This window comes from Ranitomeya imitator, chromosome 3 (genome assembly GCF_032444005.1).
Source record: "Ranitomeya imitator isolate aRanImi1 chromosome 3, aRanImi1.pri, whole genome shotgun sequence".
Lineage (NCBI taxonomy): Eukaryota > Metazoa > Chordata > Amphibia > Anura > Dendrobatidae > Ranitomeya > Ranitomeya imitator.
Window position 1 is genome coordinate 41,032,325 of NC_091284.1, and position 20,655 is coordinate 41,052,979.

Consider the following 20,655-nt stretch of genomic DNA (forward strand, 5'->3'; position numbering starts at 1 on the left):
GTAGTAGGTGTAATAATAACAATATTAGCAAATACCTCCAATTAGAAATATAGTATAGTTTTTCTGGTTCATGATGTCTCTTTCCTCATGTGCAGGCATTGCAGGACCTTAGGTATCCATGGTTACGACCACTGATATAGTGACAGCTGGCTAGTTGTTAGCTGTCGTAATAATGGATACCTAAGATCCTGCAGAAGAGGAAAGAGAGATGGCGAACCAGAAGAACTATTCTACATTTCTAATTGAAGGGATTTGCTAATATTATTATAGGGATAGGGTCTTATAGATGGGAATACCCCTTTAAGTTCACTAACACCTAAAGTGTCAACCTGACTTACAAAAAGTTGTGTCTGCGCGTTGGAAAGAAATATTTATTTTTCTATTTTTTTTTTTTTTCGTTTTCACTTTTCTAGAAAACAGTTGCTGGCCAGACTGGATCAGTTTGAGAAGGAAAACTCCGATGTGGCTTATTTAGAGCAAGAATATGAGGACCTCAGTATAGAGAATCAGAGCCTTAGCCTGGCTCATTCCCGGTGTAAAGAGCAACTAGAAAAACTGAGGACGCAGTACCAGAAACGGCAGGGATCATCCTAACGGCAGATGACGAGCAACGACCGCCCGCCGTACAAAGTGATCAACACGTCAGCACTTTTATTGTAAACGTTTAGGATATTGTGATCGTAGACACCAGGCGTCCAAAGGTGTTTGTTGGTGGCACGCAGGTCACGATGAGGCTTAGAAGGGAAACTTCCACTTGTACAGGTTCTTAAACTTTAAAGAAGTCGATGCTGTGATCGTTCTAAACTAGGGGGTGAAATTGGGCCTACAAGTGCCCCAGGGGGGCTAGATTATCCGTTGTCACTTATGTCCCACCTAAATTAAACCCAGCTTACAGAGGTCATAGGACTCTGAGGTCTCGTTTTACAGCCCTGATTCCTCAGTAGAACCTTTTTATTTCTACAGATTCACAGAACAAGGCTTAATTTTTCATGCCCTCTGATTGGTCTACATCAGGGGTGTCAAACTGCATTCCTCGAGGGCTGCAAACAGGTCATGTTTTCAGGATTTCCTTGTACTGCACAGGTGATAATTTAATCACCTACACAAATAATGAGTTGGTGATTAAATTATCACCTGTGCAGTACAAGGAAATCCTGAAAACATGACCTGTTTGCAGCCCTCGAGGAATGCAGTTTGACACCCGTGGTCTACATGGAGTCGACCAAATTTTACCCACTAGTTTAGTTTTAATAAGGTATTAAAAAAAAAATGTCCTGTCCTGGTGACAGCGTCTCTTTAATAACAAGGTGCAAATGTGTAAAAGCCAGAGTGAAATGAACCGATATACAAGATTTAAAAAAATAAAATAAAATAAATATATATATATATATATAAATATATATAAATATATATATATATATATATATATATATATATATATATATATATATATATAGCATCTATACCCAATCCTCATCATTTTTTTTTGTCTTTATTTTCATTTATTTGCTGAAAAATTGAAAAAAAAAAACCCAAAACAAGTAAAATACCAATTTCGAAACATCTAATGGCTAGGCTGTAAAGGATTGACGTAGGCCTGGAGCAAAAAGAGCAGAAATAAGCACTAGAAGACCACTTGGATGGTGAGAAAGCAGTAAATGCTAAAAACAAAAATAAATTAACAGACAAGAGAGAAAAAGGGGTTAGATGAGTGGGATTATTCAGCATAGGCTGTCAGTGGGCACTAGCCATCACGGAGGAGGTTTGGAAAACTCCTGTCCCCAAGCTGCAGTGTTTTTTTTAAAAGTGCTTTACTCATTATCCCCTGGTCCAGATCAGTGTCTACGTTGTCGTCCCTGATGTATATTATTGTGTACAACACTGCAGAAAGTAACAGACAATAGGAGCAGTGGTGGGAGACTCAGCACTGGACCTGGGGAGGATGAATAAAGTACATATTATTTTTGCTAATTGAACTGTAGCAGGGGAAAAAGCGATCTTTTTTTTTTTTTCAAAATTGGAAAACTTTCAACAAAATGAGTTCTCTAAATCAGACATCCCCCTTTATTATTGTAACTTTTGGGTTTGTGGCTCTCTTGACCCGAACTCAATAGCCACATGTGCCATATGTCTTTGAGACCCGTGGTCGGACCGGAAATTGTGGTCTATACATGGAGCTTAAAAGTCGGATGTGTGGAACCGACCTTATAGGTCTTCCCCTGATACTAATATCTCTCCATAATCGCTCCAAATCCTTCTCAAGGAAAAATTCATGTATAAAGGTTATTGTAGCTGTAGACTGAAGGCCCGGTTGGGATGGATTTGACACTTTTGCATTTTGTTAATAAATCAATTCATTTAAGTAATTTTATCCTAACATGACGGGAACCATTACGATCCAACTGTTATTTTTGTAAATATTATTGCTCAGATGATCGTTTCCAATGACAAAGCTACTATTATAATAGTGACACCTACAGGTTAAAAGAAGGCATTACACCACCTGTCAAAAGAACCGTAAATAAGTCGTAATCACGACTCTTAAGAATTAAATTGCTAATGATATTTAGAGTTACTTAACAATATAAATATAGAAAAGGGATCTCCAGTTTTTTCTTATTTTTGTTTCGACACAGGGGCATAGCTATAAGCTGCACCCGGACCCTGGTATTTCAATGGGGCCAAAAGACTTGTGTGTTGCATAAGAAGACACCAGTGTTGTAAGAGGCACACACTTCAGATGGTGGGGCCTGGTACATATTTTTGCATTTATGCCTAGGAGCTAGCAGTAATTCTTCTGGTCAGGGCCAAGTTTGTACAGACTGGCCTTTTGCCAGTTACACTCAATGAGCTTCTGTCTGTGCTATGGGAATTCACATGCAGGTAACCATGTAATAACAGCAAAACTGGAGAATGCCTTTAAGGAAATTGCACCTTTAACAGGGAAGTTTCATAAAACCTGACTTACAATAAATCTGTGAATTTGTGTGTGTGCGTGTGTATAGCTGTTTATTTTTGCAAATATCAGCGGGTTAAACTGAAATGTTGCCTTAAATTATAACTAAAGTTTTATATTTGTTTTTACATTTTGGAGCAGCTCCCCAGATAAAAACGCTCAGCTCCCCAGCTAAAAGCGCTCAGCTCCCCAGCTAAAAGCGCTCAGCTCCCCAGCTAAAAGCGCTCAGCTCCCCAGCTAAAAACGCTCAGCTGCCCAGCTAAAAGCGCTCAGCTCCCCAGCTAAAAGCGCTCAGCTCCCCAGCTAAAAACGCTCAGCTCCCCAGCTAAAAGCGCTCAGCTCCCCAGCTAAAAACGCTCAGCTCCCCAGCTAAAAGCGCTCAGCTCCCCAGCTAAAAGCGCTCAGCTCCCCAGCTAAAAGCGCTCAGCTCCCCAGCTAAAAGCGCTCAGCTCCCCAGCTAAAAACGCTCAGCTCCCCAGCTAAAAGCGCTCAGCTCCCCAGCTAAAAGCGCTCAGCTCCCCAGCTAAAAGCGCTCAGCTCCCCAGCTAAAAGCGCTCAGCTCCCCAGCTAAAAGCGCTCAGCTGCCCAGCTAAAAACGCTCAGCTGCCCAGCTAAAAACGCTCAGCTGCCCAGCTAAAAACGCTCAGCTCCCCAGCTAAAAACGCTCAGCTCCCCAGCTAAAAACGCTCAGCTCCCCAGCTAAAAATGCTCAGCTCCCCAGCTAAAAACGCCCAGCTCCCCAGCTAAAAACGCTCAGCTCCTCAGCTAAAAATGCTCCGCTCCCCAGCTAAAAATGCTCAGCTCTTCAGCAGAAACACTCAGTTCCCCAGCTAAAACCACTCAGCTGCCCAGGTAAAAATGCTCAGCCCGCCCAGCTAAAAATGCTCAGCTGCCCAGGTAAAAATGCTCAGCTCCCCAGCTAAAAATGCTCAGCTTCCCAACTAAATGCGCCCAACTCCCCAGCTAAAAATGCTCAGCTCTCCAGCTAAAAATGCTCAGCTCCCCGGCTAAAAATGCTCAGCTCCCCAGCTAAAAATGCAAAGCTCCCCAGCTAAAAACGCCCAGCTCCCCAGCTAAAAACGCCCAGCTCCCCAGCTAAAAACGCCCAGCTCCTCAGCTAAAAGCGCTCAGCTCCCCAGCTAAAAACGCCCAGCTCCCCAGCTAAAAACGCTCAGCTCCCCAGCTAAAAACGCTCAGCTCCCCAGCTAAAAACGCTCAGCTCCCCAGCTAAAAACGCTCAGCTCCCCAGCTAAAAACGCTCAGCTCCCCAGCTAAAAACGCTCAGCTCTCCAGCTAAAAACGCTCAGCTCTCCAGCTAAAAACGCTTATCTCCCCAACTAAAAGCGCCCAACTTCCCAGCTAAAAATGCTCAGCTCTCCAGCTAAAAACGCTCATCTCCCCAACTAAAAGCGCCCAACTTCCCAGCTAAAAATGCTCAGCTCTCCAGCTAAAAACGCTCAGCTCCCCAGCTAAAAATGCTCAGCTCTCCAGCTAAAAACGCTCAGCTCTCCAGCTAAAAACGCTTATCTCCCCAACTAAAAGCGCCCAACTTCCCAGCTAAAAATGCTCAGCTCTCCAGCTAAAAACGCTCATCTCCCCAACTAAAAGCGCCCAACTTCCCAGCTAAAAATGCTCAGCTCTCCAGCTAAAAACGCTCATCTCCCCAACTAAAAGCGCCCAACTTCCCAGCTAAAAATGCTCAGCTCTCCAGCTAAAAACGCTCAGCTCCCCAGCTAAAAATGCTCAGCTCTCCAGCTAAAAAGCTCAGCTCTCCAGCTAAAAACGCTCAGCTCCCCAGCTAAAAACGCTCAGCTCCCCAGCTAAAAACGCTCAGCTCCCCAGCTAAAAACGCTCAGCTCCCCAGCTAAAAACGCTCAGCTCCCCAGCTAAAAACGCTCAGCTCTCCAGCTAAAAACGCTCAGCTCTCCAGCTAAAAACGCTTATCTCCCCAACTAAAAGCGCCCAACTTCCCAGCTAAAAATGCTCAGCTCTCCAGCTAAAAACGCTCATCTCCCCAACTAAAATCGCCCAACTTCCCAGCTAAAAATGCTCAGCTCCCCGGCTAAAAACACCCAGCTCTTCAGCAAAAATGCTCAGCTCCCTACCAGATGCACTCAGCTTACCAGCACTCAAACTTTTCTCACCAGAAGAAACAAACACTGTCAGGTCACTAGCACAAGAAGACCCACTCAGGCCATGTATGAATGCATGCACAATGGTGTACAGCCCCACAAACACCATTGTGTGCGCTCAGGCAGGATCTCAGTTATTCTGCACTGGAGACCTAGTCCATCTACAGGGTACAGGACTCCAAAACATTAAAAAAACTTATGAAAATGTAGTTACTATTCAAATTTTTTTTTTCTGTATTTAGAGAATGTATTACCAGTGATCTGTAAGCTACGAACATGACCTTCATATTGTGCTCAATGTCACTTTGTGCGTCAGCTGTGTACTGTATCCCAGGTATTTGTGTGTGATTTTTGCCGTAAACTCAGTATATGTCTTCTTCACACTCTACCTGTCACTCCATTGATGGGGCAACCCTTTTGGCGAGTTCAACCAATGTTCTGGTCACATTTTGACTACTATTCTATTAAAGTAAAGGAGTTGGCCACTATCTATCTGTTTTTAGAAATATATTTAATCATGCTACTAATAAAATTATTAGAGCAGCGCCAATAGTTACTTTTCAAAAATGCCGTCCCCTAATATAGCCGCAGTCTAATTGTAATGGAGGGGCACATGATCAGACCCGCACATGGAGGGGCACGTGATCAGACCCGCACATGGAGGGGTGCGTGATCAGACCTGCACATGGAGGGGCGAATGATCAGACCCGCACATGGAGGGGCGAATGATCAGACCCGCACATGGAGGGGCGAATGATCAGACCCGCACATGGAGGGGTGCATGATCAAACTCGCACATGGAGGGGTGCATGATCAGACCCGCACATGGAGGGGCGCGTGATCAGAATGGCACATGGAGGGGCGCATGATCAGAATGGCACATGGAGAGGCAGATCATCAGACCCACACATGGGGGGGCACGTGATCAGACCCGCACATGGAGGGACACGTGATCAGACTCGCACATGGAGTGGCATGTGATCAAACCTGCACATGGAGTGGCACGTCATCAGACTCGCACATGGAGTGGCACGTGATCAGACCCGCACATGGAGTGGCACGTGATCAGACCTGCACATGGAGTGGCACGTGATCAGACCCGCACATGGAGTGGCATGTGATCAGACCCGCACATTGAGTGGCATGTGATCAGACCCGCACATGGAGTGGCATGTGATCAGACCCGCACATGGAGGGACACGTGATCAGACCCGCACATGGAAGGACACGTGATCAGACCCACACATGGAGGGGTGCATGATCAGACTCGCACATGGAGAGACACGTGATCAGACCCACACATGGAGGGACACGTGATTAGACCCGCACATGGAGTGGCATGTGATCAGACCCGCACATGGAGGGACACGTGATCAGACCCGCACATGGAGGGACACGTGATCAGACCCGCACATGGAGGGGCACGTGATCAGACCCACACTTGGAGGGACACGTGATCAGACCCGCACATGGAGTGGCATGTGATCAGACCCACACATGGAGGAGCACGTGATCAGACCCACTTAAGGAGGCGTATATGATCAGACCCATTCATTAGTGCCATCTGATAATATGCACAATGTTAGCAACTATTGCATCCTTGGTGCAGTTCACAGCATTATTCACAGCATTATTCAATAGACAAGTATGGTCACATGCCCCTCCATTGGCGATGATTTTCCAGAAAAGAGTGCTGCAATACTAGGGCTCGCTCAGAAGAATGAATAAATTGGACGACTGCAATCCGATGAATAATCGTATTGCACTCGGCCCAGTGTTATTCTGTGGGGCAGTGCACATCTGCAATTATTTTCTCATGCCAATTTGCAATACAATGAATGAATTCAAATTTCTATTGCCTAGTAAAACTTGATACTGTATGTTGTAAGTTATAAGATGGACAACCAACTAGTGTGTATCGGTTCACCCCTCGGAATGGCTGCCATTGTTGAAAATAATGCAATTATTAATGTTGGGTAATGTTGTTATGGTGCTTTGTTACTTTGCAGAATCATGATAACAAAATATTTGCCATATTGTATGTTAAATATATTACACTGGTCTACAAAATGTGTGCCTTACCTTTAACATGGGCAAATGCCAATGGTAAGAATAAAGGCAAACTTTACATCGTCTGCACTTTTTCACTTGTTTCTTTCCCAGTCTCCTACATTAGTGCTGGAACAGTATTTGAGTACAGCTTTTATAACACGAAGGTGGGGAAAATAAACATGGCATTGAGTGCAAAAGAAAGCACCATTTTGCTATGTCAAACCAAAAAAATAAAAAAAGTTATGAGTGACCACCAAATTTAAAAAAATACTTTTTAAATATTTTTAAAGAAAAAAAAAGGATTCTTTTTTTATTTGATGCTTCATTTAACTTAATTTTGGTATAGGTTAGCAGAGCACTGTTCAGGATAGCCTTACAGTTCTTAATAGGGTTTCCATGGACAGGTTCAACATCTACCAGTTTCCAGGGATTTCCCTGGTCTTCACCCAGTAGGCCCTTTACAAGGCATTTGGACTTACACAAGGGCCTTTAGGTTGGGGCCACGGAGAAGGCTGCTGGCTGGTAGAGGAAGCTGGTGGCAAGAAAGGTTGTCACATGGAGGTCAAAATTACCAACAGAATCGGAAAGTAAGTGGGCGGTCAAAACACAAGCCGAGGTCAGAAAATAGAATAATCAAAATAGAAACTAGAACCACAGAAGCAATGATATGGACCTGGTCAAGCTGAACTTATTTTCTGGCAATGTGGAGCAGGGCTACAAGAACTTCAAAAGCGGAAACCCCTCCCAGTTATAATCAGCTGGCACCGGACACAAACAAGAGACAGAATTAACCCTGGATGGCTACAAAAGTCCCAGTGCATACACAGAACCAGCAAAGGCATAAAGCCACCCAGCAACAACAAAAGAAAACAGAGGTAGAAAGCACAGACAAAGAAGTCACAGAATGTTTTTTCTTTTTTGTACCCCACTAGAGGACCTGAACCAGTGATCACTTCGGGGAGCATGAATTCCCTGGCAGGTTCCTTTTAATCCACTCCTTGTAATCAGTTACCACTTTGGTCAAAACACGAGGAACCTAAACAGAGGATTCAGCTCTTTTAAAGGGGTTGTCCAGTCTTGGGGTTCAAGACAGAAGTCACTCTTGGGAGCGTTGGGCGCGTGACCGTAAGTATGCGATTTACATACTTTTGGCCACATTCCGACTAGACATGTCCGGCTTCAATGTAACGCTGGTGAGTGTGAACCCACTGTACCACGGGCCAGGATTGCCCTGGAGGGGAGTAACAAAGTGACTACTTGGTATTTACTATAGCCTCTGATGTTGAGGATAGGCTTGGCCACAGGTAGTCACTAGGTACCACCCCAGAGAAGTCATTGGGCCTGCAATAGGTGACCAGAGAGTCAGACACATGGGTATGAGGTACAGGAGACAAAGGCAAAGACATGGTCATACAATCTGGGGTCAGGGCAGGCAGCACAGGTTCAATATACATAGCTGAGGTCAGGAGTGGAGAAATCAGTATAAATGGATAGACTTGCTGGGTCAGAAAACAGGAGAGACAATACAAGAGAGCACCTTATAGGAAAGTAGACAGGAACTCAACTAGAACCTTAGCTCAGACAAGGAGTGGTGAGAGGATTCACCTAATAAACCCTCTACCGCTTGGGGAGTGGCCAGGGAAGTTAACCTCTGCAGGACACAGTGGAGTTAAGTTTCTCCACTTGGCTGTTCCCCCCTATAGCCAAGTGGAGACTCACCAGCAGCAGGAGATTGCAGCAGTGTTGAAAATGCTGCAAGACGCAGCTCAGCGAGTACCTACTTACGAACTAGCCATGAGACCAAGTGGTCGAGAGGTCCAAGATCAAAAGCCAGAAGGTACGTCATAAAGGGAAGGAAGAGACAAAAGACATAGTCAGGTAACGTTCCGAGGTCAGAATACCAGGAGGATAGTGGATCACAGCAGAAGGGGTTAATAATAATAATAATAATCTTTATTTTTATATAGCGCTGAGATATTCCGCAGCGCTTTACAGTTTGCACACATTATCATCGCTGTCCCCATTGGGGCTCACAATCTACATACCCAATCAGTATGTCTTTGGAATGTCGGAAGAAACCGGAGTACCCGGAGGGAACCCACGCAAACATGGGGAGAACATACAAACTTCTTGCAGATGTTGTCCAAGGGGGGATTAGAACCCAGGACTACAGCGCTGCAAGGCTGCAGTGCTATCCACTGAACCACAGAAACAGACAGATGGTCAGAACGAGGTCCAAGGTCAGGCAATGAAAGATCTACAAACAGAACTCAAGGCACAGAGAGACAAACCACACAGTAGTTGAATGTACGTCTGGAAGAGGTCTGGGACTAAAGGTACAGTTACACTAAGCAACTTACCAATGATCACGACCAGCGATACGACCTGGCCGTGATCGTTGGTAAGTCGTGTGGTCGCTGGGGAGCTGTCACACAGACAGCTCTCTCCAGCGACCAACGATCAGGGGAACGACTTCGGCATCGTTGAAACTGTCTTCAACGATGCCAAAGTTCCCCTGCAGCACCCGGGTAACCAGGGTAAACATCGGGTTACTAAGTGTAGGGCCGCGCTTAGTAACCCGATATTTACCCTGGTTACCATTGTAAAAGTAAAAAAAAAACACTACATACTCACATTCTGATGTCTGTCACGTCCCCCGCCGTCAGCTTCCCTGCACTTTCTGTGTCAGCGCCGGCAGTAACAGCGGTGACGTCACCGCTGTGCTCTGCTTTACGGCCGGCGCTGACACAGTCAGTGCAGGGAAGCTGACGGCGGGGGACGTGACAGACATCAGAATGTGAGTATTTAGTGTTTTTTTTTTTACTTTTACAATGGTAACCAGGGTAAATATCGGGTTACTAAGCGCAGCCCTGCCCTTAGTAACCCGATATTTACCCTGGTTACAAGTGAACACATCACTGGATCAGCATCACACACGCCAATCCAGCGATGACAGAGGGTGATCAGCGACCAAAAAAAAGTTCCTGATCATTCCCAGCGACCAACGTTCTCCCAGCAGGGGCCTGATCGTTGGTCGCTGTCACACATGATGAGATCGTTGGCGGGATCGTTGCTACGTCACAAAAAGCGTGACGTTGCAACGATATCGTTAACGATATCGTTATGTGTGAAGGTACCTTAACAGCCCTGCTAAGTAGCAGAGCAATCACCTGGGACAATGAACACCTGGAGACAGCCAGCACCTCTGTGTCTCAGATAAGACGGCGAGCTGCAATCAACACATTGACAGCTCAGCATGCTCCTGCACCAGACTGGATGACTGAGCTGTCAATCAAAGTACTGACAGCCTCAGCACACCCCTATACCAGATTGGATGGCTGAACCGTCAGTAACTGCTTCCCAGACACACTGAGAGGAGGATCTGTGACAGCTGCTGTCATATTACATAGCAAACCCTTCTGACAGATTCATTTTAACATAAGTGTTCTTAGCATTTAGGCTGAGATTATCAGAGAAAAGCATCAATATCTGCAGATTTACAAAATAACCATAGACATTTATAATAATAAAAGACAAAAAAAAGTTGAAAACTAATGAATCAGCACTCTGGGAGAGAATTTCCTCACACTCCGCACTGATGAACCCAGATTTATAGGAACTGTTTTGCAATATTTTCTTAAGTTTGGTAGAACATCTGTGTCTTGAAGAAATCTTCCAGTAGGATGTATCTATATTTATTCTGAAATATTGTGTAATAAGTACAGTTGGTGCAATTCCATAATAACACATTAGCACTTTTAGGAATAATACAGCATATTCTGTTTCATAAATAATGATTGTACAATACAGCACTGATCAGACATAATGAAAATACTCAGAATACCGTACAGATCTTCATCTCTAGCACGCCTCTACATCCTAAGCTAGAGTGCAATAAATCTCATTGAATACCGCCCACTGGGACATCATCACAACTTCATTGTTTGTCTCCAGGGTCACTGTTAGCCAGTACAGCTTATATTGCCATCGGGGGCCCAAACCAGATGTGTATCTAAGTTTTCAGGCACCTGGGGCCAGAATTCAGTTTGGCGCCCCCTCCAAAGCACATATGCGATTTGCACTCTTAGGCTACTTTCACACTAGCGTTAACTGCAATCCGTCACAATGCGTCGTTTTGCAGAAAAAATGCATCCTGCAAAAGTGCTTGCAGGATGCGTTTTTTCTCCATTGACTAACATTACGCGATGCATTGCGACGGATTGCCACACGTCGCAACCGTCGCGCGACGGTTGTGCTGTGTTGTAGCGGACCGTCGGTCGCAAAAAACGTTCCATGTAACGTTTTTTGCAGCCGACGGACCGTCTTTTCCTACCGCGCATGCGCGGCCGGAACTCCTCCCCCACCTCCCCGCACCTCACAATGGGGCAGCGGATGCGCTGAAAAGCAGCATCCGCTGCACCCGTTGTGCGGCGGAGACAACACTAGCGTCGGTAACCTAGCCTGACGCTAGTGTGAAAGAAGCCTTAGTCGCGTGCCGACGACCTGCTTACCCCAATTCATCGTTCAGCGAAAAACAGAGAAGCAGAAAGAAAAACTCGTCACATAACCCTAAGCATGAAAATCACATGAGTGAAGTGGTCATGTGATGACTACAGGATCCTGCAGCGCTGAATCCTAACAGTGAGTATAATGCACTATGTTAGGATTAGCTACAGGGCTTCATTTTATAATTACAGGGTGCGTCCAGGTTGGACACGAAATTCTGCAGTCACTATAGGTGGCTGTTGGCTTCTGAATTCTCACATTGCATGTACTGCCCATTTTTAGGATTCTCCCTTGCACAAGTATGTGAGCTGGATTCTTCTGGCCACATTCCGACTAGACGTGTCCGGCCTAACTCAATTCATTTTCCTTTAGTGAGGCCATGCATGTCTACTCAGCACGTGACCACATGTATGCAAATCGGTGGCACGAGAGAATCCTTACTGTTTGCAGGACACACTGTGAGAATTCAGAAGTCTGCCGTCATATAGAATGACTGCAGACTCATCACAAACTTAGACAACCCCTTTAATGTTCGTAACATAAATTAAAATAAGAGAATTAGTCAGTATAACAAAAAAAAATTACATCCAGGTGCCTGATAGATGACGTTGCCTCTGAAGTCATTCTCTTTCTTTTCTTCATCTTGTCCAGACCCCATGATGAGTTTTCTCACCCCCAGCTCATCTGTGCAGACTTCCATCTTCTCCGGTCTTGTGCAGCACGTCCCGAGAAGATACCCTTAAAGATAGCAGTGTCATTATAATGCAGCTGGATAAAAACTTTCCTACGCTGAGCCCCGGAATAAATAATTTCCCCTCATTATATTGTCTGCACAACATATGACCCCTCCACGCGGTCCCTCTTATGGTACATGTTCTCCACACTGTCCTCATCTTTCCACACTGGGCCCCCGCTTTACATTGTCCTATCACACTGTTTCCCCCTATAGGGCCCAATCTCTATACTGTGCCCCCTCATCACACTTCCCCTTCTTTGTATACTGTCTCCTCCTGACTGTGGACTTACACTGTCCCCCAATGCTACCGCCCCACTACCCAGTCTCTATTCTGTGCCCACTCACACTTTCCTTACCCCATACTGTCTCCTCGCACTATTCCCCTCAATACTCTTCTCACATGTTTCCCCTCCCGCCTCATGCATTTACCATCTCACTTTCCATACTTTCTCCTCACACATCCCTCCAACTCCCCATACTGTGTCCACACCCATCCAATCACCCTCACTCCCTATGCTGTGTCTGCATACATTTTCCCCTCGTTCCTCATACTGAGTCCACTCACCATGCTGTGTCCTCATCCATCTCCCCCATACATGCCCCATTTCACCCCTTCCTCCTCATATTGTGTCTTCAAATTTCTCCTGCTCGCCATATTGTGTTTGCATCTGTTCATTCATTTGCTCCCCAAACTTGTGTCCTGAAATCATCCTTCCATTACAGTAAATCTTTCCCAGCCCTGTTACATTAAATCTACCCCACACACAGTAAATACCACAACACACACAGTAAATACCTCCCACACAAAGTAAATTGTTGGGAATTCTGTTGTCAAGCTCCCTCCTGTGGTCATGAATGGTACTTCGGCTGGTTCTGTCCATGGGCTTCCTCTGGTGGTTGTGAGTGGAGCTGCTGCTTCTGGGTTTCCTTCCACAGGTGACGAGGTTAATTCGTTAGCTGGCTGCTCTATTTAACTCCACTTAGATCATTGCTCCATGCCACCTGTCAATGTTCCAGTATTGGTCTTGTTCTCTCCTGGATCGTTCTTGTGACCTGTCTTCCCAGCAGAAGCTAAGTTCCTGCTTGCTTTTCTCTGGTTTGCTATTTTTCTGTCCTGCTTGCTATTTTGATTTTGTCTTGCTTGCTGGAAGCTCTGGGACGCAGAGGGAGCGCCTCCGCACCGTGAGTCGGTGCGGAGGGTCTTTTTGCGCCCTCTGCGTGGTCTTTTTGTAGTTTTTTGTGCTGACCGCAAAGTTACCTTTCCTATCCTCTGTCTGTTCAGTAAGTCGGGCCTCACTTTGCTAAATCTATTTAATCTCTGTGTTTGTAATTCTCATCTTTACTCACAGTCATTATATGTGGGGGGCTGCCTTTTCCTTTGGGGAATTTCTCTGAGGCAAGGTAGGCTTTATTTTTCTATCTCTAGGGCTAGCTAGTTTCTTAGGCTGTGTCGAGTTGCATAGGGAGCGTTAGGAGCAATCCACGACTATTTCTAGTGTGTGTGATAGGATTAGGGATTGCGGTCAGCAGAGTTCCCACGTCTCAGAGCTCGTCCTATATTATTGTAACTATCAGGTCTTTCCGTGTGCTCTTAACCACCAGGTCCATAATTGTCCTAACCACCAGGTCATAACAGTACAGGTGGCCCAAAGTACTAATGCATCTCAATAGAGGGATAAGAGAAGTGCTGAGACCATTTTTTTTTCTTTGCAGTGTGTTTTGTCTCTCTTTTCCCCTTTACCTCTGGGTGGTTCAGGATACAGGTGTAGATATGGACATTCAAGGTCTGTCCTCTTGTATGAATAATCTCACTGCAAGGGTACAAAACATTCAAGATTTTGTGGTTCAGAATCCTATGTTAGAGCCTAGGATTCCAATTCCGGATTTGTTTTTTGGAGATAGATCTAAGTTTCTGAATTTCAAAAATAATTGTAAATTGTTTCTTGCTTTGAAACCTCGCTCCTCAGGTGACCCTGTTCAACAAGTGGAAATCATTATTTCTTTGTTACGTGGCGATCCTCAAGGCATTTTCCCTTGCGCCAGGAGATCCGGCATTGCGTGATGTTGATGCGTTTTTTCTGGCTCTCGGATTGCTTTATGATGAACCTAATTCAGTGGATCAGGCAGAGAAAATCTTGCTGGCTCTGTGTCAGGGTCAGGATGAAGCGGAGGTGTATTGTCAGAAGTTTAGGAAGTGGTCTGTACTCACTCAGTGGAATGAATGTGCTCTGGCAGCTATTTTCAGAAAGGGTCTCTCTGAAGCCCTTAAGGATGTCATGGTGGGATTTCCCACGCCTGCTGGTCTGAATGAGTCTATGTCTTTGGCCATTCAGATCGATCGACGCTTGCGTGAGCGTAAAGCTGTGCACCATTTGGCAGTATAATCTGAGCATAGACCTGAGCCTATGCAATGTGATAGGACTTTGACCAGAGCTGAACGGCAAGAACACAGACGTCGGAATGGGCTGTGTTTTTACTGTGGTGATTCCACTCATGCTATCTCCGATTGTCCTAAGCGCACTAAGCGTTTCGCTAGGTCTGCCACCATTGGTACGGTACAGTCGAAATTTCTTTTGTCCGTTACTCTGATTTGCTCTCTGTCGTCCTATTCTGTTATGGCATTTGTGGATTCAGGCGCTGCCCTGAATTTGATGGACTTGGAGTTTGCCAGGCGTTGTGGTTTTTTCTTGGAGCCCTTGCAGCATCCTATTCCATTGAGAGGAATTGATGCTACGCCTTTGGCCAAGAATAAGCCTCAGTACTGGACCCAATTGACCATGTGTATGGCTCCTGCACATCAGGAGGATATTCGCTTTTTGGTGTTGCATAATCTGCATGATGTGGTCGTTTTGGGGTTGCCATGGCTACAGGTCCATAATCCAGTATTGGATTGGAAATCTATGTCTGTGTCCAGCTGGGGTTGTCAGGGGGTACATGGTGATGTTCCATTTTTGTCTATTTCGTCATCCACCCCTTCTGAAGTCCCGGAGTTTTTGTCGGATTACCGGGATGTATTTGATGAGCCCAAATCCAGTGCCCTACCTCCTCATAGGGATTGCGATTGTGCTATCAATTTGATTCCTGGTAGTAAGTTTCCTAAGGGCCGACTGTTCAATTTATCTGTGCCAGAGCACGCCGCAATGCGGAGTTATGTAAAGGAATCCTTGGAGAAGGGTCATATTCGCCCGTCGTCGTCACCATTGGGAGCAGGGTTCTTTTTTGTGGCCAAGAAGGATGGTTCTTTGAGACCTTGTATTGATTACCGCCTTCTTAATAAGATCACAGTCAAATTTCAGTACCCTTTGCCGCTGCTGTCGGATTTATTTGCTCGGATTAAGGGGGCTAGTTGGTTCACCAAGATAGATCTTCGTGGTGCGTATAATCTTGTGCATATTAAACAGGGCGATGAATGGAAAACAGCATTTAATACGCCCGAGGGCCATTTTGAGTACCTGGTTATGCCATTCGGGCTTTCCAATGCTCCATCAGTATTTCAGTCCTTTATGCATGACATCTTCCGAGAGTACCTGGATAAATTCCTGATTGTATATTTGGATGATATTTTGGTCTTCTCGGATGATTGGGAGTCTCACGTGAAGCAGGTCAGAATGGTGTTCCAGGTCCTTCGTGCTAATTCTTTGTTTGTGAAGGGGTCAAAGTGTCTCTTTGGAGTTCAGAAGGTTTCATTTTTGGGTTTCATTTTTTCCCCTTCTACTATCGAGATGGACCCTGTTAAAGTCCAGGCCATTTATGATTGGACTCAGCCGACATCTCTGAAGAGTCTGCAAAAGTTCCTGGGCTTTGCTAATTTTTATCGTCGCTTCATCAGTAATTTTTCTAGTGTTGCTAAACCGTTGACTGATTTGACCAAGAAGGGTGCTGATGTGGTCAATTGGTCCTCTGCGGCTGTGGAGGCTTTTCAGGAGTTGAAGCGTCGTTTTTCTTCTGCCCCTGTGTTGTGCCAGCCAGATATTTCGCTTCCGTTTCAGGTCGAGGTTGATGCTTCTGAGATTGGAGCAGGGGCTGTTTTGTCGCAAAGAAGTTCTGATGGCTCGGTGATGAAACCATGTGCCTTATTTTCTAGAAAGTTTTCGCCTGCGGAGCGCAATTATGATGTTGGCAATCGAGAGTTGTTGGCCATGAAGTGGGCATTCGAGGAGTGGCGTCATTGGCTTGAAGGAGCCAAGCATCGCATGGTGGTCTTGACGGATCACAAGAATTTGACTTATCTCGAGTCTGCCAAACGGTTGAATCCTAGACAGTCTCATTGGTCGCTATTTTTCTCCCGTTTTGATTTTGTGGTTTCGTACCTTCCAGGCTCTAAGAATGTGAAGGCTGATGCCCTGTCAAGGAGTTTTGTGCCCGACTCTCCGGGTGTTCCTGAGCCGGCGGGTATTCTCAAAGAGGGGGTAATTTTGTCTGCCATCTCCCCTGATTTGCGGCGGGTGCTGCAAAAATTTCAGGCTGATAGACCTGACCGTTGCCCAGCGGAGAAACTGTTTGTCCCTGATAAATGGACTAGTAGAGTTATCTCTGAGGTTCATTGTTCGGTGTTGGCTGGTCATCCTGGAATCTTTGGTACCAGAGATTTGGTGGCTAGATCCTTTTGGTGGCCGTCTTTGTCGCGGGATGTGCGTTCTTTTGTGCAGTCCTGTGGGACTTGTGCTCGGGCTAAGCCCTGCTGTTCTCGTGCCAGTGGGTTGCTTTTGACCTTGCCGGTCCCGAAGAGGCCCTGGACGCATATCTCTATGGATTTTATTTCGGATCTCCCTGTCTCTCAAAAGATGTCGGTCATTTGGGTGGTTTGTGATCGCTTCTCTAAGATGGTCCATTTGGTACCCTTGTCTAAATTGCCTTCCTCCTCTGATTTGGTGCCATTGTTTTTCCAGCATGTGGTTCGTTTACATGGCATTCCGGAGAACATCGTTTCGGACAGAGGTTCCCAGTTTGTTTCGAGATTTTGGCGAGCCTTTTGTGCTAGGATGGGCATTGATTTGTCTTTTTCCTCGGCTTTCCATCCTCAGACAAATGGCCAAACTGAACGAACTAATCAGACTTTGGAAACATATCTGATATGCTTTGTTTCTGCTGATCAGGATGATTGGGTGTCCTTTTTGCCTTTGGCTGAGTTCGCCCTTAATAATCGGGCCAGCTCGGCTACTTTGGTTTCGCCGTTTTTCTGCAATTCTGGTTTCCATCCTCGTTTCTCTTCAGGGCAGGTTGAGTCTTCGGACTGTCCTGGTGTGGATACTGTGGTGGATAGGTTGCAGCAGATTTGGACTCATGTGGTGGACAATTTGACATTGTCCCAGGAGAAGGCTCAACGCTTCGCTAACCGCCGGCACTGTGTGGGTCCCCGACTTCGTGTTGGGGATTTGGTTTGGTTGTCGTCTCGTTATGTTCCTATGAAGGTTTCCTCTCCTAAGTTTAAGCCTCGTTTCATTGGTCCGTATAAGATTTCTGAGGTTCTCAATCCTGTGTCGTTTCGTTTGACCCTTCTAGCTTCTTTTGCCATCCATAATAGTAACATAGTAACATAGTAACATAGTTAGTAAGGCCGAAAAAAGACATTTGTCCATCCAGTTCAGCCTATATTCCATCATAATAAATACCCAGATCTACGTCCTTCTACAGAACCTAATAATTGTATGATACAATATTGTTCTGCTCCAGGAAGACATCCAGGCCTCTCTTGAACCCCTCGACTGAGTTCGCCATCACCACCTCCTCAGGCAAGCAATTCCAGATTCTCACTGCCCTAACAGTAAAGAATCCTCTTCTATGTTGGTGGAAAAACCTTCTCTCCTCCAGACGCAAAGAATGCCCCCTTGTGCCCGTCACCTTCCTTGGTATAAACAGATCCTCAGCGAGATATTTGTATTGTCCCCTTATATACTTATACATGGTTATTAGATCGCCCCTCAGTCGTCTTTTTTCTAGACTAAATAATCCTAATTTCGCTAATCTATCTGGGTATTGTAGTTCTCCCATCCCCTTTATTAATTTTGTTGCCCTCCTTTGTACTCTCTCTAGTTCCATTATATCCTTCCTGAGCACCGGTGCCCAAAACTGGACACAGTACTCCATGTGCGGTCTAACTAGGGATTTGTACAGAGGCAGTATAATGCTCTCATCATGTGTATCCAGACCTCTTTTAATGCACCCCATGATCCTGTTTGCCTTGGCAGCTGCTGCCTGGCACTGGCTGCTCCAGGTAAGTTTATCATTAACTAGGATCCCCAAGTCCTTCTCCCTGTCAGATTTACCCAGTGGTTTCCCGTTCAGTGTGTAATGGTGATATTGATTCCCTCTTCCCATGTGTATAACCTTACATTTATCATTGTTAAACCTCATCTGCCACCTTTCAGCCCAAGTTTCCAACTTATCCAGATCCATCTGTAGCAGAATACTATCTTCTCTTGTATTAACTGCTTTACATAGTTTTGTATCATCTGCAAATATCGATATTTTACTGTGTAAACCTTCTACCAGATCATTAATGAATATGTTGAAGAGAACAGGTCCCAATACTGACCCCTGCGGTACCCCACTGGTCACAGCGACCCAGTTAGAGACTATACCATTTATAACCACCCTCTGCTTTCTATCACTAAGCCAGTTACTAACCCATTTACACACATTTTCCCCCAGACCAAGCATTCTCATTTTGTGTACCAACCTCTTGTGCGGCACGGTATCAAACGCTTTGGAAAAATCGAGATATACCACGTCCAATGACTCACCGTGGTCCAGTCTATAGCTTACCTCTTCATAAAAACTGATTAGATTGGTTTGACAGGAGCGATTTCTCATAAACCCATGCTGATATGGAGTTAAACAGTTATTCTCATTGAGATAATCCAGAATAACATCCCTCAGAAACCCTTCAAATATTTTACCAACAATAGAGGTTAGACTTACTGGCCTATAATTTTCAGGTTCACTTTTAGAGCCCTTTTTGAATATTGGCACCACATTTGCTATGCGCCAGTCCTGCGGAACAGACCCTGTCGCTATAGAGTCACTAAAAATAAGAAATAATGGTTTATCTATTACATTACTTAGTTCTCTTAGTACTCGTGGGTGTATGCCATCCGGACCCGGAGATTTATCTATTTTAATCTTATTTAGCCGGTTTCGCACCTCTTCTTGGGTTAGATTGGTGACCCTTAATATAGGGTTTTCATTGTTTCTTGGGATTTCACCTAGCATTTCATTTTCCACCGTGAATACCGTGGAGAAGAAGGTGTTTAATATGTTAGCTTTTTCCTCGTCATCTACAACCATTCTTTCCTCACTATTTTTTAAGGGGCCTACATTTTCAGTTTTTATTCTTTTACTATTGATATAGTTGAAGAACAGTTTGGGATTAGTTTTACTCTCCTTAGCAATGTGCTTCTCTGTTTCCTTTTTGGCAGCTTTAATTAGTTTTTTAGATAAAGTATTTTTCTCCCTATAGTTTTTTAGAGCTTCAATGGTGCCATCCTGCTTTAGTAGTGCAAATGCTTTCTTTTTACTGTTAATTGCCTGTCTTACTTCTTTGTTTAGCCACATTGGGTTTTTCCTATTTCTAGTCCTTTTATTCCCACAAGGTATAAACCGCTTACACTGCCTATTTAGGATGTTCTTAAACATTTCCCATTTATTATCTGTATTCTCATTTCTGAGGATATTGTCCCAGTCTACCAGATTAAGGGCATCTCTAAGCTGTTCAAACTTTGCCTTCCTAAAGTTCAGTGTTTTTGTGACTCCCTGACAAGTCCCCCTAGTGAAAGACAGGTGAAACTGCACAATATTGTGGTCGCTATTTCCTAAATGCCCAACCACCTGCAGATTTGTTATTCTGTCAGGTCTATTAGATAGTATTAGGTCTAAAAGTGCTGCTCCTCTGGTTGGATTCTGCACCAATTGTGAAAGATAATTTTTCTTGGTTATTAGCAGAAACCTGTTGCCTTTATGGGTTTCACAGGTTTCTGTTTCCCAGTTAATATCCGGGTAGTTAAAGTCCCCCATAACCAGGACCTCATTATGGGTTGCAGCTTCATCTATCTGCTTTAGAAGTAGACTTTCCATGCTTTCTGTTATATTTGGGGGTTTGTAACAGACCCCAATGAGAATTTTGTTACCATTTTTCCCTCCATGAATTTCAACCCATATGGACTCGACATCCTCATTCCCTTCGCTAATATCCTCCCTTAAAGTGGACTTTAGACAAGACTTTACATAGAGACAAACCCCTCCTCCTCTCCGATTTTTACGATCCTTTCTAAACA

At 44.9% G+C, this 20,655-nt stretch overlaps 1 protein-coding gene across 1 annotated transcript in view; it reads left to right on the forward strand.

The window, feature by feature from the left end:
• The window catches only part of MAP3K7CL (MAP3K7 C-terminal like), a 51,995-nt gene extending 51,020 nt beyond the window's left edge, over nucleotides 1–975 (forward strand). The window contains exon 4 of the mRNA XM_069760034.1: nucleotides 414–975. Coding sequence (XP_069616135.1) covers nucleotides 414–594 — 181 coding nt within the window. The 3' untranslated portion in view covers nucleotides 595–975. The remainder of the gene's footprint in view (nucleotides 1–413) is intronic.
• The last annotated feature ends 19,680 nt before the right edge of the window (nucleotides 976–20,655 follow it).